General features: G+C 35.5%; 1 protein-coding gene across 1 annotated transcript in view; it reads left to right on the top strand.

The window, feature by feature from the left end:
* The window catches only part of TSBP1 (testis expressed basic protein 1), a 65,345-nt gene that overhangs the window by 30,910 nt on the left and 15,955 nt on the right, over positions 1-18,480 (top strand). Inside the window, exons 24-29 of the mRNA XM_040249037.1 lie at positions 916-936; positions 3,611-3,631; positions 4,590-4,607; positions 6,291-6,311; positions 7,000-7,017; positions 11,619-11,639. Coding sequence (XP_040104971.1) covers positions 916-936; positions 3,611-3,631; positions 4,590-4,607; positions 6,291-6,311; positions 7,000-7,017; positions 11,619-11,639 — 120 coding nt within the window. The remainder of the gene's footprint in view (positions 1-915; positions 937-3,610; positions 3,632-4,589; positions 4,608-6,290; positions 6,312-6,999; positions 7,018-11,618; positions 11,640-18,480) is intronic.

Genomic DNA, 18,480 nt, shown 5'->3' with positions numbered 1-18,480 from the left:
GGTTCTGTTTGGTCTTTAAAGTCTGAGGGACTTTTTCCATTATAGTGATTTGATTTTCCTCATCACTCACTTATTTTCTTATTACTCAGCTTCTCCTACATTATTTTATGGGCATTATTATTAAGGGCTTCCCTGGTGGTTCCGCCTGCAGTGTAAGAGAACCATGTTTGATCCCTGGGTGGGGAAGATCCCCTGGAGGAGGAAATGGCAACCCACTCCAGTATTCTAGTCTGGAGAACCCCATGGACAGAGAAGCCTGGTGGGCTACAGTCCATGCGGTCACAAAGAGTCGGACATGACTGAGTGAGTGAATAACACTTTCCCCTACATTATACATAATTTAAGAAAATACTGATTAGGGACTTCCCTGGCAATCTAGTGGTTAAGATTCTGTGTTCCCAGTGCAGGGAGCAGGGGTTCAAATCCCTGGTCAGGGAACTATCCTGCATGCCATGTGGTACAGCCAGAACAAGGAGTAAGGTAGCATTTGTCAGCAACAACAAAAAACAACTGAATATTATGAAATAACAGAGGTAGGCAGATTTTTTTGAGAGAGAAGGAAGTCCAAAATGATGTTTAAATGGAGACTGACTTTTGAGTGTTCCCTCAAAGAATGCATTGCTATCCAAAGGAAACAGAAATATCCAGTTATCTTTGCCTGGTACTATACCCAAAGTTGTTCAGATCCAGTATATGAAGACCTTTGATAAAACCCTGCTTTGACTTCATCATTAAATCATCGCTGCTTAATCTCATATCTAAGTTTGCATTGCAACTGCTTTCTACGGCCATTTGTAATGCATTCTTTTTATTCCCACCCAAGTCCTCCCTTCACAGACACAGACAGAATATATTAGATAATATTATGGTTTTTGTATTTAAGAAAAATGACATGAATTTCTTTTTATTTTTTAGTGATTTCACAGAGAACTTCAAGTAAGTTTTTTACTTATCATTCTGTCTTATGTGAGACTTTTTCTCAGCTTAGATGTTTCTATTTTAACTATCCAAAGGATTGAGACTCATGTTTCTCATATTCACTTGCTTCCATATTACCCAAAGGCCTCAAGATTAGGAATGCAAAATGACCTTTTTGATACATAACTATAGAAGTTCCTATTATTTCAGCTCTTAACTTCTCAGATTACAAATACCAACAGTGACTTAATATTTATGTGTGGCAAAACCAATACAATATTGTAAAGTAAAAAAATAAATTAAATAAAATAAAAAATAAACCAGATAAAGCACTGACCATGGTGATATTTTGGAGAAGGCAGTGGCAACCCACTCCACTATTCTTGCCTGGAAAATCTCATGGACAAAGGAGCCTGGCAGGCTACAGTTCATGGGGTTGCAAGAGTCAGACAGGACTTAGCAACTAAACCAAACCATAGTGATATTTAATATAGAATTCATGAAGCCATATTTTTCACTGTTCTAGTGTTCCATAATTTGAATTTGGTTCTCATACTTATAAGTGATTTTTATGCAAACCCAATATCCCCTAGGGTTTCTCTGATTGAAATAAAATCACATTAATATTAAAACCCAAAGTGCCTGTCAAGGTTAAAATTTTAGATGCCAACAGAGCCCAGAAAGGTAATATAACTGAATGAGGTAAAGTACATCCACTAGGAATTATGGAGAATTAGAAGGCCATATACAGTCTAAAGAACACAGCTGCTACTTAACTCTACCCAATTTTCCCACAAATGGTAAAATTGTGGTCATCTGATGCAAAGAATTGCCGTGCTGCAGTCCATGGTGTCGCAAAGAGTTGGACGCAACTTAGCGACTGAACAAAAACATCAGCTTGTAGAATATATGTTTTAGTTCTTGGAAGGAATCTACACAAGCTTGCCCATCTCTAAGGGCTCCACTGCACTATCCTTGATGGGGAAGTACTGACTCCAGTCTGGACTATTTCAAAACCCCTTAGTTCTGTCCCCCCTGACAGTATATCTCATAGCCTGTCATTGATGAGATACCCTCATCAAGTAAGCCACCAACTTGAGTGAAGAACCAGTACCAAAGCTCAAGCCTGGATATCTTCCACAAGGCCCACCTGACCTTCAAGAAGCTCAAGTGTCCTTGTCACTAGAAAAAGGAAGAAGATGCCTGCTGCTCCAAGGCATCCTCCTCACTGTACACTGCTCTCGCTCTTCAAGTTTCTTTTCATTATGCTCAAAATGCACAAAACAAATCAGCAACTCCACCAAGCAGACATTCAATTAGGAAATGGTTTGCCACACACCTTTTCTCACAATCCCCGCCCCAGTCTTTATAAGCAAATCTCTTGAAGTCCTTCTCATTTACTTTCAGGAAGGAAATCACTATACCTTCCTATCCCACATCATTTCTTAGTCAACTACCCACAACACTGAAGATTGCTTTAAATCTCCTTCCTCTTAAACTTGTGTGCTTATGGAGGCTTGGAAGAAGGATGATATGTGGGACAGCAGAAGTAATTTGGCCATCATTTGTTAAAGCCTTAAATAGCATCTCTGCATTGCACAGCTCTAGGAGTCCCTTCCCACTATGCATCTGAGTCGTGCAATCTTTCCTCTGGGTTTGTCTCACCTAAGTTGTATGAGGAGGGAAATATGAGAGGTTACAGCCTCTTTTTCCTTAGATTTTTACCTCAGTAGTCAATGTGAGGGTAATAGAGACAGTCCCATTTCACATCCTCTTCCCATTGCTTTAGGGAGAGAGCAGGTGGAGAATGAACTCGACAAATTTAGTGTAGAGATAGCATTTTAAAACCACTGGACTAAATTTGATCACCAATGGTGCCTGTAAAGATAAGAACGCTAAGAACTGTGCTCAGGAACGTCAGTTTTAAAGGTTAAGAAGAGAGAAAAAATCCAGCAAAGTATAGAAAGAAGGAGTGTGCAGGGAGGAAGAAGAAAAACCAGGAGAGCAGGTTATAGAACTCAAGAGAGTATTTCCAGATGAAAAGGGTATGTAAACAACTGCACCTAAAACTTTCAAGAAATAAAAATTTGGACTGAGAATTGGTCATTGAATTTTGTAAAATGAGGCTTATTAGTAATCTTAATAGGGTAGAGGGGAAACGAAAGTCTAATTGAAAAGGTTATGGAGAGAGAGAAAAGTTAAAATGGTAAAGCAGTTGATATATAGCATATGGCATATACCATATGGTAGAGCTAAGATAACATCATAAGAGCAGCAAAGACGGGAGCTCTGATAGGTTGTGACTTCCCTCGTGGGGAATAAAAGATAGACTATCCATGTTTTAAAAAGATAAAAGAAAAAGTTACATATATTTTTAATGCAGTTTGGAAAAAGAATAAGCAGGTATAAAAAAGAACAAAGTTGAAATCTTTGAAATGAAAAAAGTTACTGAAATTGAAACAGATAATTAAATAAAATCAGAGACCTAGATGGGAAAAGAAAGAGTGAGCTCCATCACTAGCTATAGACCATTTCTTCCATAACATTTCCAAGGGAAAGTGGTCCTCGAAGAATCTCTTTTTTTCTTTCCACTACTGTTCAGTCTATGATGCTCATCATAACATCAGTGAAAATGTGTTTCTGTTTCATTAGAAAATCACACTAATTTGTTCCTTTGCTTTTTTTATTAAAGCAAGACCTGAAAAATCTAAAGGTAGGTCCCATGTTTCTCTCAGTTCTGTTGTTATCACTGGTGTTTCATGGAATCTAGAGGCCCTTTTGTGCCTTGTTTTTAGTGTGAATATTCACCAGGGCTTAAGATTTATATTTCTGACTCTATGGTTTATTTTTTTCTAGCATTTCTCTCCTTCTAGCTTCTTGTTTCCCTGTTCATATTTTCAGTAGCTTGCTTCATTTTGAACTATCAACATTCATTTGGAGGCTATAATTGAAACTAATTGGTACACTATGGAGTACTATAATAACCAATACTAGTTGTTACATACTTACAAGGTACCAGGCACTGTACTTAGCTTTATATATGCATATACATTATATAAGATAAATATTGTTATTCCTATAAGAAGAAGGAAGTGGTAAGACTAGGTAACTTGCTCATGACCCCACAATTATAAGCAGAAGAGGGTGGGATTCAAATTCAGGTTTATTTACCTGAATCTAAAAGCAAGTACTGCTTTCATCCCATTCAAATGCGGAGTCACCAGCCCTAAGATATCTGTGTGACTGGGAAAAAGAGAACTTTTCTAAAATTAATCTAAAAAACAATAATTAGCAAGTAAGAATTACAGTAATGATCATGAGAAATCAATATGATCATTCCAAAGAAGTGACGAGAAAAAAAGGAATAATAATAAGGAGGCAATAAAGTGTGACATAAAAGTTTGAATTAGCAGAGAAAAATCAAAAGGAAGAAATAGCATCTTCCAATGATTCCTCTCTGATCCTTTCTTTCCAAAAAAGCACTCAAATTGAAAGGTCCTTAAGCAGAATAATCTGAAGACATTTATTCTCCCACTAATTTAACTGATTCCAAATAGAGAGTTTGGTGGTCCCTCAAAGTCCTGTTTTTTAAAACTTCCTGCATAAAGAATTTGAGAAGTAACTCGTTCTTCATGTCTCATTCATTTAATTATTTTATTTCTCTTTTACAGTAAGGCAAGAACCACCAAGTAAGTTTTATATCTATCCATCAATTATAGGGTTGGTTCCTGTGTTGATTATATCCTTTTCTAAACAAGTAAGACCTTGACATTCAAGTTTTTCAATTTCTTTATTAATATTGATTAACTTCCTCTGCTGCTGCTGCTGCTAAGTCACTTCAATCGTGTCCGACTCTGTGCGACCCCGTAGACAGCAGCCCACCAAGCTCCCCCATCCTTGGGATTCTCCAGGCAAGAACACTGGAGTGGCCATTGCCTTCTCCGAACTTCCTCTAGTCACTGATGAATATTTTGAAAGTAAAAAACTCACAAATGGCAAATAACAAACAGGTTAAAGGTGACTTGGAGTTGGAAATAATGTTTTTGAACATTATTTTTTTTGAAAATTGTTACCTATGGAAAAAAGTGTTAACTGTTAGTATTTTTATTAGAGTTTATAAGTTCTCTTTGGTAGGAAACTTAAAAAGCATAAGACAGAAATAAAGATGAACTGGCAAAGTTAAATTCATTGAGATCTTACTCATTCAAAAAATATAATTATTGAGTCTTATCATGTGCCAAGCACTGGGAATATAGCAGGGACCAAAAATAGAAAAAGACACCCCTGTCCTAGAGTTCATATGTAAATTTGAACATTCTAGACATGTTTCTCATCCAGAGAAGTTGGGGAAAATAGGAAGAAAATGTAGCTTATTTCTCTCACTTCTAAAAATGGAACTGTTGTATCTGACAAATATGTTTCAGAAGTTTTATAGAGTATATTTCCATCTTTATTTACCGAACAATATCAATTAGATCAATGAGAGCCATATTCTCTGTATCTACATTAATGACAACTGCAATTCTAAGAAATTTCCTTTCTGTTTGATATTTGTTATTTACTCACTGTGGGCTTTTTCCTAAAAATGACTGTTTCCATTTCAAGGAAAAAATTGACATTTATATTTTTCACACCCTATCCTCAGAATCCTACTAGAATATTTATGATCCTATACAAAGCACAGATTACAATGATAAGTGGGGAATATTAAAATGATCGATTTTTTTCATAGTAAGTTAAAATGTCCTACTAAAAACAAACTAGACTTCATATATTTTAAGAGACTTATGATAAGGACACAACAGAGATTATATATTATTGCCCAAGGAGAAACACAGGGAAAGTGAAGTCAATCTTCATTTCTGACAGCTGGAATTGCTTATGTTCATTAATTTTTGCAAACACACAGACCAACTTCTTCCCACTTGGATTATTAAGTAATATCTAGAAGATGAAGCTGATAAGCCGAAATAATTAAAAATGCCATGAAAATCTTGGGATTCACTCTACTGACTTTTCAAGAAAAGTACATGTTTTCAACTAAATGTAAGACAGGAATCACAGAGAAAAGTGGGAAAACTCACAGGAAAGAGTAAATAAAGGATATGAGGCTTTTCCAGCTCTGTGGTATTTTAATTTTCCATGAGAAATTAGATAAAAGGAAAATAACCTCCCCCTTTCTTATCCTTCTAAAATGATTGTGTTACTGTACAAGAAAGATTAAAGTAACTCATGTAAAAGTTTTGGAACTTACTCTTCCTTTTTCTTCCCAGAAATTCTTATCTGGAAACAGTATTAGTAAGAATTCTATTATCAGTGTCAATTCTGTTATCAATGTCAACCCATACTAATCATTTGTGTTTGGATTTTAGCACATGTAGCAGTACCTATCAGTAAGTCCTTTTTCATTTCATAAATTTGGTACAAATTGGAATCATAAATGGAGATATTTTTCCCAAATATGACCAATTGCATTTATTCTATTTATAAGTAGTCTCTCTCTCTTTTACTTGGCAACCTGCTATGTTATTAATTTTTCAATAAAAGAATAAATATTTGATTGAGACTAAGTATAAAAAATATTTTATTTTCTAAAACTATTCAAAGAGCTTTTAATAACAAGAACCTTCCATACTATAAAAAGGAAAGATATATAGGTGGGATATAACAAATATGGAGATACCAATAAAAAATAGAGGGAAAATTCAGTATGATATGTTAGGTGTGGGAAGAGGAAAGAGAATAATTGCAATTAGCATTCAAATTTTTTGAAAGTTCTCCACATGATTTAAATCCTGTATACTAGTGGAGAAAGAAAAAGAATGACATAAGCATTTATGTTGTTAGCCCAGTCTGCCTTTCTACTACATTGAAATACACTGAAGACAGTCGCATCAGACTAGGATTACTACTTCACCACAAAGAAATGCTAATTCCTTTTATTCCATTTTGGATTTCTTTCTGGGAGAGGTTTAGTGTCTTCCAAACATCTCTCTGTTGCCTTGGAAAAACAAGGAAGGTAACTATATTCTTGATCCTAAAATTCTGCTATTATATATTTGTTTCATGTTGTTCTGCCAGTTACTCCAGTACCTATTGGTAAGTTATTATTCATCTATTTCTTAATTCCAATGTCTTTTTGAAAATTAGCTCTCAAGTAAAGGACTTCATATTCACATTTTCCAACCCACTTTGCCTCCCCATTTTCCAGTACCCTGAAGTTACTGATAAATTTCAAAACCATAGTATGCCCAATGACTGGTAAAAAAAATAAAGGATAGAAAATTAAGACCTTGAGGTAGTATTTTTCACCCAAAGAAGAAACAGATTTAAATAGAATAAGCAATGTCAGCATTGCTTTGATAAGTAGTGTACATTGATACATCACTGATCCCATTTAAATTAATATAACCCTTTTAGAAAGCAAATGTGCAGAGGCAGTATATAAAGATACAAAGAATATAAGATATAAAGAATAGAGTATCCTTTAAACTCGTAGTTCCATTTCCATATACATGCTCTAAGGAATCATTCTAAATATGGAACAAAACAATTTGCATGATGCTAACTGGTTAAAAAAAAAAGTAAAGGTAATATATTTCAGTGTTTAAGAAAGGAATCAGACAGACCAATCAAATCTCAGTTAAAACACCAGCCATGTGGCTGTGGGTAAACTATTTAATGTGTCTTAAAATTTAATTTATATTATCTTTACTTGGTATCGTCTTTAATCATTTCCTTGAAAATTTGATGTTCTCATTCTCATTATTCCACACTACTGGAACAACTAATTTATTTATAATTAGTGGAAAACATAAACCCCTACTGACAGAAAAAAAAAAAAAATAGGGAGAAACAAGTGCTGGTGACAGTTTAAGCATTTCATCAATACAAGTCAAGCTGTGAGGAAAATCTGACGATGAAGAGGCAAGAGCAGGAAGTCAAATCTCTTCGCCTAAAGAGAGAGGCGAGAAAATTATGAGCTACATTCAAATGTGGTAACATCTGATACCTTTCTCCTACTATCCTCGAGGTCTACTTTAACATACTTTGCAGTGGAGAACTTTTAAAAAAAATAATTTTTCAAATATTACCAATGAATGTGAAATTCTTTTTTCTCAATTTCCTAAGAAACGTGTATAGATACATACTTTACCCTCTTACCTATGTCTCCTAAAATAGACTTAATATTTTCATGTTCCAGTTACTAGAGGATGATAGCCTCTCTAACTCTTTTAGTCAGAGAGACTACATTATTCTTTCAAAGTAACACCCTAGAGAGAGATCTATTTTTATGTTTTTGACACAGGATTTTGAAGTACCTCTAGGAGTTTAGTTCTTTATTTGGCAGTCACACAGAGCTTCTTCTTGGTTGACGTTAGTTAAGTGCCCTCTAAGTGTCATGAGGAAACTGGCTATTCTTATCAAATGATAAAATGTTTGGCCATTTTTACTACTTTCAAGAGTTATAGCATTAATACAAACTCTGTTCAATACACTCGGGAAGGATGACCTTGACTTGAATGAGATTTTAGGTATAAATTCACCAGGTGCCTATTTTTCAGCAGCTTTTCATATCTTTTCTAAATGACCTATGAGCAAAGAATAAATCTAACTTGGTGTAATAACAGTCTTTACAGTCACTATTAGCTAATAATTCATAAATAATGCTTATCTATAATTGTGACACTTTAATACTTTATAATAATGTAAACTATTAATAATATCTAGATATTAATAACTTCTACCATAACAATTTCTGCATGTCATCCCCCAGCTTTCCTATTTATATGAACTTGTGGGTATTTTAATGCCTCCACATTTGTCCTTCAGCCCTCAATTATTGGACAAAAACAGTAGAGGGGTTGATTTAGGATGTTTCATTACAGCTTCCTTCTTAAAAGAGAAAGTGGTCTCAGGAATTTCTTTCCTCTTCCACTACAGAGAAATTTATTAGTAATTGAATTTTTGGAAGCTTGAGTTTTGTGTTAGGTGAGTAGAGTTCTTTTCCAAACGCACCAACAATTGTTTGGTTAGCAATCCTAGTGTCCTTTGGCCCCCACAGGGTTCCAGTCCCATGCTTTGACTGGCTGTAATCATTTTTATTAATGCAAAATCTAAGTAGTATATTTCCCCGTCTCCTTTGCTTTTAAATTTTTCCCCAAAATTATTAATATTAAGTGAGAAATATATTCGTGCAAAGCATAAACAGAACAGACATAATATGGCCTTATTTTTAATAGAAGAAATGTCCTAAAATAGCAAAGGTTTTAGCTCAAATACGTTCAAGATAAGACAAGGAATGAGTAAATTAAGTGATGGACTTAGAAGAATTATATAATGGAAAGTGAAGAACAGAACAGATGCATTATGAGATTCAACTCTGAAGTAGAAAAAAATAGGAGCAAAATTTAAATAAGTACTTTAACTATTCATAAAAATCGAGAAGAAAAGTGAAAGTAGCTTAACTCAACTCCATTTGCCCACTCTAAACATATGAAAGACTTAGGCCTATAAAAGATCAGGAATTGAAGCTCCTGAGACTTTTCATTTGTCATTAAAACCGATCTTGGTTTTTCCTGTTCTATACCACACAATTGCACTCTTCTCACAGGCTAGTAAAGTAATGCTCAAAATTCTCCAAGCCAGGCTCCAGCAATACTCGAACCGTGAACTTCCAGATGTTCAAGCTGGTTTTAGAAAAGGCAGAGATCAGATTGCCAACATCTGTTGGATCATGGAAAAAGGAAGAAAGTTCCAGAAAAACATCTATTTCTGCTTTATTGACTATGCCAAAACCTTTGACTGTGGGGATCACAATAAACTGTGGACAATTCCTCAAGAGATGGGAATACCAGACCACCGGACCTGCCTCTTGAGAAACCTGTATGCAGGTCAGGAAGCAACAGTTAGAACTGGACATGGAACAACAGACTGGTTCCTAATAGGAAAAGGAGTATGTCAAGGCTGTATATTGTCACCCTGCTTATTCAACTTACATGCAGAGTACATCAGGAGAAACGCTGGGCTGGAAGAAGCACAAGCTGGAATCAAGATTGCCGGGAGAAATATCAATAACCTCAGATATGCAGGTGACACCACCCTTATGGCAGAAGATGAAGAGGAACTAAAAAACCTCTTGATGAAAGTGAAAGAGTAGAGCGAAAAAGTTGGCTTAAAGCTCAACATTCAGAAAATGAAGATTATGACATCTGGTCCCATCACTTCATGGGAAGTAGGTGGGGAAACAGTGGAAACAGTGTCAGACTTTATTTTGGGGGGCTCCAAAATCACCACAGATGGTGACTGTAGCCATGAAATTAAAAGACACTTACTCCTTGGAAGCAAAGTTATGACCTACCTAGATAGCATATTGAAAAGTACAGATATTACTTTGCCTACAAAGGTCCATCTAGTCAAGGCTATGGTTTTTCCAGTGGTCATGTATGGATGTGAAAGTTGGACTGTAGAGAAAGCTGAGTGCTGAAGAATTGATGCTTTTGAACTGTGGTGTCGGAGAAGACTCTTGAGAGTCCCTTGGACTGCAAGGAGATCCAACCAGTCCATTCTAAAGGAGATCAGCCCTGGGTGTTCTTTGGAAGGAATGATGCTAAAGCTGAAACTCCGATACTTCGGCCACCTCATGCAAAGAGTTGACTCATTGGAAAAGACTCTGATGCTGGGAGGGATTTGGGGCAGGAGGAGAAGGGGACGACCCAGGATGAGATGGCTGGATGGCATCAGTGACTCGATGGACATGAGTTTGGGTGAATTCCGGGAGTTGGTGATGGACGGGGGGCCTGGCGTGCTGCGATTCATGGGGTCGCAGAGTCAGACACAACTGAGTGACTGAACTGACTGAACTGAACTGATACCCTTGAAAGATGTGCTAGTAAGAACTCTAACCTTAAATGGTTACATGTTTCACACATGCTACTTATTAAACCATATTTTAAATTTCTGGTTAAAACCCAGAGGTTATCAGAAAGAAAAAAAATTGAAAAATTATAACAAAAATTTTTTAATTGACAAAATTATAAATAAACATTCTCTACTGCAAAAGGAATATGAGAGCTGACCTAGTGGTTAGAGGTTTGAAATGGAGAGAGAATATTGAAAGACAGAAAAAAAGAAGAGAAACTTAAAATAGTAATCTTGAACCGGTGATCATTCTCCTAAAATGTTGTGACTCTTGCCCTAGTTAAGAATCTTAAAAACAAAAATTATTTCATTAGAAAAGTGAATTTCACTCATATAACCCATTAAACAGGCCTTCCTAAAGGAAATCAACCTGCAATATATACTGGAAGGACTGATACTCCAATACTTTGGCCACTGATGTAAAAAGCCTACTTATTAGAAAAGACCCTGATGCTGGGCAAGACTGAGTTCAGGAGGAGAAAGGGAAAACAGAGGATGAGATGGTTGGATGGCATCACCAACTCAATGGACATGAGCTTGACATGGGGTCGCAGAGTCAGACACAACTTAGCAACTGAACAATAACAACAACAAAAAAATGATCTCAATATTTAGGTTATTCAAGTGTAGTTAAGATTGAATTAATACAGAATAGAGTATTGATATAAGATGTAATGTTTCCCCAAAGTCCCTTTTCTGATGTTCCTAGTGGGGTTTTCAATGGGAACCAAGTACATAATTTTTTTTAAATAATAATTTGTTCTATTTTTCTTTTTTAGTAATTGGTCCAGTGGCAGCTGGTAAGTTCTAATCGTCTTTCTCAGTTTCTTCTGGCCATCTGTAATACCTGTGTTCCTTTATTTGTCCTGATACTTTTCACATCTGACCAGTCTGAACCCTGAGTGACTATTTTCCACCCCTTTTCTTCCACACTTTTTAGTATTACTTTAGGTTATAAATAGTTTAGAGGGTTGTTGGGTTTGGGAGTTTTTAGGGAGGAAGGCTGTAAATTAAAGGCCTACAGAAATAGGAAACCATATGTCAAGGATAAAGAAAAAAAAAATGTTACTTTGGTTAGAGAATTAAGTTATAGATTAGAAACAAAGGGAAACAATGCTGGCAAAATATGCTGAAGTCACATCACCAGAAAGACCATGGATATAACATAATAACAAATTTATATTTTAATCTGAAATATAGAGTCACAAAACAAAATTCCAGAAGATGAAAGGTAGAAAAATAAAATTAGAAAATATGAGTAAGCTGAGAGTATAAGGAAGGACAGATGCACAATGTAAACAAAGAAAAACAAATTAAAATAAGTTGAATACAGAAAGAAAAGTTGATCTTTGTCCCCTCCTTCATCTCTAAATCTGAACCACCACTGCTGCTCAGAGAATAAACAGGAGCACTACTCTAGAAGCCTTTTCTGATGCTCCCTCCTTGAAAGAACAGAATAGGAACTTATGTAATACTCAGGCAAAATTTAAAAAATGAATACGTCTCCATTTTCCAAAAAGAGTTGGCCTGAATGGATCAATTGAAAAACAAAAATTACAAAACTCTGATGAATGAAATCAAAAAACTAAATAAATGGAAAGATAGTCCATGTTCAATATAACCAAGATGTCAGTTCTTCTCAAAGTTATCTATAGATTCAATGCAGTTTCAATCAAAATCCTAGGAAGATATTTTGTAAATGCTGAAAAACTGATTCTAAAGTGTATATGAAGTAGCAAAAGACACAGAATAGCCAATACAATATATTGAAAGAGAAGAACAAAATTGGAGGATCGACACAACCCAACTTAAAGACTTGTATATAAAGCTACAGTTATCCAGACAGTGTGGTATCAGTGAAAAAAAAACAGATAAATAGATCAGTAGAACAGAATAGATAGCCCAGAAATAGCCCTACTTACATATATAGAGTCAACTAATCTTTGACAAGGGAGCAAAGACAATATGCTGGAGCAAAGATAAACTTCAACAAATGGTGTTGCAACACCTGCACATACACTTGCAAAAAATGAACCTTAACCCAGATCTTACTTAATTCAAAATGAATCACATCCCTAAATATAAAACCCAAAATTTTAACACTCTTTGGAGATAGCATAGGAGTAAATCTAGATGATGTTGGGAATGGCAGTAACTTTCTAGGTACAAAACTAAGAGCAGAATTTATAAGAGAAATAATTGATAAGCTGACTTCTTTAAAGTTTTCTCCTCTGCAAAGGCACTATCAAGAGAATTAGAAAATATGCCAGGGACTGACAAAAAGTATTTGCAAAGACATTGTAATCTAAAACATACAAAGAACTCTTAAAATTCAATAATAAGAAAACAAGTTAAAAAATGAGCTAAAGACCTTAACAGATACCTCACCAAAGAAGATATATGGATGGCAAATAAACATTAAAAAAGATGTTCAACATCATATGTCACCAAGGAATGTGAATTAAAAATTAGATACCGCTGCATACCTATCTAGAATGGTCAAAAATCATAAAACTGACAATACCAAATGCTGACAGGGATATGAAGCAACTTTGCTGAAGGAAATGCAAAATGGTATAGCCATTTTGGAAGACAATTTCGCTGTTTCCTATAAGTCTAAACATACTCTTAACATACAATTTGGCAATCATGCTCCTTGGTATATACTCAAGAGATTCAAAACGTATGTCTACACTAAAACCTGCACACAGATTTTCATAGCAGCTTCATCTGTAATTATCAAAACTTGGAAGCAAACAAGATGTTCTTCAAACTGTGGTACATCATGGCAATGGAATATCATTCAACACTAAAAAGAAATGAGCTATAAAATCATGAAAAGACAGAGAGGAAACTTAAATGCATATTACTAAATAAAAGAAGCCAAACTGAAAAAGCTATATACTGTATAGTGAAGTGAAGTCACTCAGTCGTGTCCGACTCTTTGCAACCCCATGGACTGTATAACCTGCCAGGCTCCTCTGTCCATGGGATTTTCCAGGCAAGAATACTGGAGTGGGTTGCCATTTCCTTCTCCAGGGGATCTTCCCAACCCCAGGGATCAAACCCGGGTCTCCCACATTGTAGGCAGATGCTTTTACCTTCTGAGCCACAAGGGAAGTATACTGTATGATCATATACTGTATGATCCCAACTATATGACATTCTTGAAAGATAAAATTATGGAGACAGTAAAAATATCAGTCATTGCCAGAGGTGAAGTGTGGAGTGGGGAAAGGTGTAAGGAAACATGAATAGGTGGAGCACAATAATTTTGAGTGCAATGAAATACTGTGTATGATAATATAATGCTATTTATGTCACTGAACATTTCCCTAAACCCATAGAATATATCATACCAAAAGTGAATCATATGCATAAAACAGGACACTCAAAGCCAGTGCATTGGGACAACCCTGAGGGATGGTATGGGGAGAGAGGTGGGAGGGGGGCTCAGGATGGGGGACACATGTACACCTATGACTGATTCATGTCAATATATGGCAAAAACCACTACAATATTGTAATGTAATTAGCCTCCAATTAAAATAAACTATTTTAAGATATATATACATATATATAGTGGAATATTCAGTTCAGTTCAGTTGCTCAATCATGTCCAGCTCTTTGTGATCCCATGGACTGCAGCACACCAGGCCTCCCTGTCCATCACCAACTCCCAGAGTTTACTCAAATTCACGTCCATTGAGTTGGTGATGCCATCCAACCATCTCATCCTCTGTCATCCCCTTCTCCTCCTGCCCTCAATCTTTCCCAGCATCAGGGTCTTTTCAAATGAGTCAGTTCTTCGCATGAGGTGGCCAAAGTATTGGAGGTTCAGCTTCAACATCAGTCCTTCCAATGAACACCCAGGACTGATCTCCTTTAGGATGGACTGGCTGGATCTCCTTGCAGTCCAAGGGACTCCAACACCACAGTTCAAAAGCATCAATTCTTTGGTGCTCAGCTTTCTTTATAGTCCAACTCTCACATCCATACATGACTAGGCAGAACTTTGTGGGCAAAGTAATCTCTCTGCTTTTTAATATGCTGTCTAGGTTGGGCATAACTTTCCTTCCAAGGAATAAGCATCTTTTAATTTCATGGCTGAAATCCTACTCAGCTATAAAAATGAAATATTGCCATTTGTGACATGGATGGATCTAGAGGCTATTATGCTAAGTGAAATAAATCAGACAAAGATTTTTAAAAAAGGGAATCATAATATGTAAACTACAGACTTTGGATGAGTATGATATGTCAATCTATGTTTGTCATTTTAACAAATGTACCACTCTGGTGGGGGGTATTGACAATACAGAAGGTTGTGCATCTGTAGCAGTAGAAGGAATCTGGGAAATCATATTTTCTTCTTAAAATTGCTGTGAACTTAAAACTGCTCTTAAAAATGCTTACTAAAAAATTAGCATAGTATATTTTTAATGATCCAACTATGAAATTATAAGAAAAGTAAAAGAATATAAAATCTATACTATGAAAGTATCCATTTTTAAAGCAAGAATGGGTAAATTAATATCACAAAAAGTATACCTCAAAGCAAAACTTACCAGAAACAATGAAGGACATGACATTAAGATAAGAAAAGAATCAAAACACCAAGAAGACATAGAAATCCCATATATGTATGCACCAAACAGAGCTTTAAAAAATACAGGAAAGAAAACTAATAGGAATGAAAAGAGAAAGAATAAAACTCACAATTACAGCGGGGAAATTCAAAGCCTTATTCTCAGCAACTGATAGAACTACAAAATAGAACATGAAAGAGATATCTAAAGGGCGGTATCTCAGGCAGAGAGGACAATGAGCAAACCACTCTGTGACAGAAACATTTCTGAATTCTTTGAGGAAAAACAAGAAATCACATGCAGCTGGAGAAGCTATCAGAGAGCTATGAGGGGATAGATGTTCTAAGGCCTTCTTGGAAAGGCACTGCAATGAGTTTGGCTTAAACAAGATGAGGAGTCATTGGCAGATCTTAACCAAAGTGATCCGATCTGACTGAAACTTATGTTTGGGAACGCATGTACACCTGTGGTGGATTCATGTCAATCTATGCCAAAACCAATACAGAATTGTAAAGTAAAAATTAAAAATAAATAAATAAATTTAAAAAAAAATAAAAAAAATAAAAAAATAAAAAAAAATAAAAGGATACCTGTAGCTACTACTGTATTGGAAAGTTGACTGGCAGACAAGGGTGAAAGCAGTAAGATCAGTTAGGGGGATGACAGTAACTTGAGTCACACTGAGTCATTAAGGTAGCAGGAAGTATCAGATTCTTACAACACATTGAGGAATCTGCTGTCCTACTATAGCACTCTATCCTACTAGAGATCTTGATAGTACCATAGAAGAAAGAATTAGGGAAATGGAAGTAGGGAAGAATTGTGTTTCTGATCCAAAAATTAACATACCTTCTTGTTCTGATTTTCAGGAATAGCTCAAGTACTTACTAGTAAAATTGCTCATTTACTTCTAGTATTTTAGTTTCCTCTAGGGCACAGGTCAGTAAACTTTTCTGTAGAAGACAGATAATAAATATTTTAAGTTTCGTAAGCCATAAGGTCTCTGTCACAACTACTCAACTCTGCTGTTGTAGCACAAAAGCAGTCAGAAATAATATGTAAAAGAAACAGCATGGATGTGTCCCAATAAGGCATTATTTGTAGACACTGAAATTTGAATGTCAATTTTCACACCTTACAAAATATTATTGTTATTTTTTTCAACCAATTTTAAAATGTAAGCTCCATCCTTATCTCGCAGGATGTATGCATATATGTGGCAGCCTGGATAGATTTATTCCATTGGCTGTACTTTGTTAACTCCTTCTCTAGAATATAACTACTCATTTTCCTCAGTGTAAACACATTTTTTCCAGGTATTGTGTCAATTCCATGCTCTCTTTTCACTTTGTAAAGTTAGGTATACCAAAAAACATCATGAAAAATGCAATAGAGAGCAAAGGTAACAAGGCAGACCAAATGGAAGATGGAGCATATGACTTAGAGGACATGAATACAGAAATAATTCAGTCACAAGAAGATAGAGTACCTAGATTTTTTTAAGTGAAGAGACCCTATAAGAGCTATCAGATTCAATCTGAAAAAGCAAACAGAAGAATAATTGATGTAACATAAGGAGAAGAGAGGGGAAAGTAAGCAGGGAGTTTATTTTTAAAAGATAGCTGAGAACTTTCCAAACCTGGTGAAAGACTTAGACATAGGCATCCATGAAGCTAGTAGAACACTTTATTATCTCAATGCTAAAAGGCCTCTCCAAGACACATTATAATGACGCTGCCAAAAATCACTGATAAAGAATCTTAAAAGCAGACAAGAAAAAAAAGTAACCTACAAGTTAGCCCCAGTGGACTATCAGGGGATTTCTTAGCAGAAACTTTACAGGCCAGAAGAGAGTGAAATAACATATTCAGAGTGCTGAAAGATAAAAGTTATCAACCAATAATACTTTATCCAGCACACTTATCTTTCAGAAATGAAATAAATAAAGGCTTTCTCAAAAACACAAAAGCTGAAGGAGTTCACCATGACAAGACCTACCTTGCAAGAAAATCTAATCTAATTCTTCAGGCTAAAATGAAAAAATACTTATCAACTACATAAAAATATGTGACAGTACACAATTCTCCTGTAAAGGTGAAAAGTTAACAGAATTAGAAAAGTATAACTCTGTATTTGAATGATGTGTTAACTACTTAACTACAGTATAAAAGTTAAAGGAAAAGAGCATTAAAAATAACTATAGCTATACTGCTACTGCTAAGTCACCAGTCGTGTCCAATTCTGTGTGACCCCATAGACATTTGTTGACAAATTCATAGCATAAAAAATATAAGCTGTGACATGAAAAATATAAAAAGGGATTCAAAGTTAATATTTGATATGCAAGGTCAGATCTTCATATAATTCAGTTGAAACAGCCTATTAAACAATTGACTGCAGAAGCAGATATGAGAATTTAGCCATATTCTCTTTAGCCAGACATTAAAAATATTTGCAAAAAAACAAAAAGTATATATACATGGAAGAGTCAAAGGACAGAGCCTTTTAAACAAATGAAAATAAGTTGCTGTTGGCATAAAAATGGACTCCTGTATCTATGAGACGTTTTATGTAATCCTCATTCAACCTACAAAGCAAAAATCTAGAGTAGATTCACAAAAAAAAATGTTAAAGAGGAAACTGAGTACATCACCATGGAAAACCACCAACTTACAAAAAGATAGGCAGAAACAGTAGGGAGAAAAAACAATGAAAATATCCATCAAATAAGAAGACAAACAATAAAGCAGTAGGACAAACTTACAAATCATATAATAATCACACTAAATTCACCAATCAAAAGGTACAAAAACACTGCTGCTGCTGCTAAGTCGCTTCAATCATGTCCGACCCTGTGAGACCCCACAGACGGCATCCCATCAGACAAGAACACTGGAGTGGGTTGCCATTTCCTTCTACAATGCATGAAATTGAAAAGTGAAAGTGAAGTAGCTCAATCGTGTCCGACTCTTAGCGACCCCATGGACTGCAGCCCACCAGGCTCCTCCATCCATGGGATTTTCCAGGCAAGAGTACTGGACTGGGTTGCCTT

The sequence above is a fragment of the Oryx dammah genome, unplaced genomic scaffold (assembly GCF_014754425.2).
Source record: "Oryx dammah isolate SB20612 unplaced genomic scaffold, SCBI_Odam_1.1 HiC_scaffold_11, whole genome shotgun sequence".
Taxonomy (NCBI): Eukaryota; Metazoa; Chordata; class Mammalia; order Artiodactyla; family Bovidae; genus Oryx; species Oryx dammah.
This window is presented reverse-complemented; position numbering and strand designations above follow the sequence as displayed.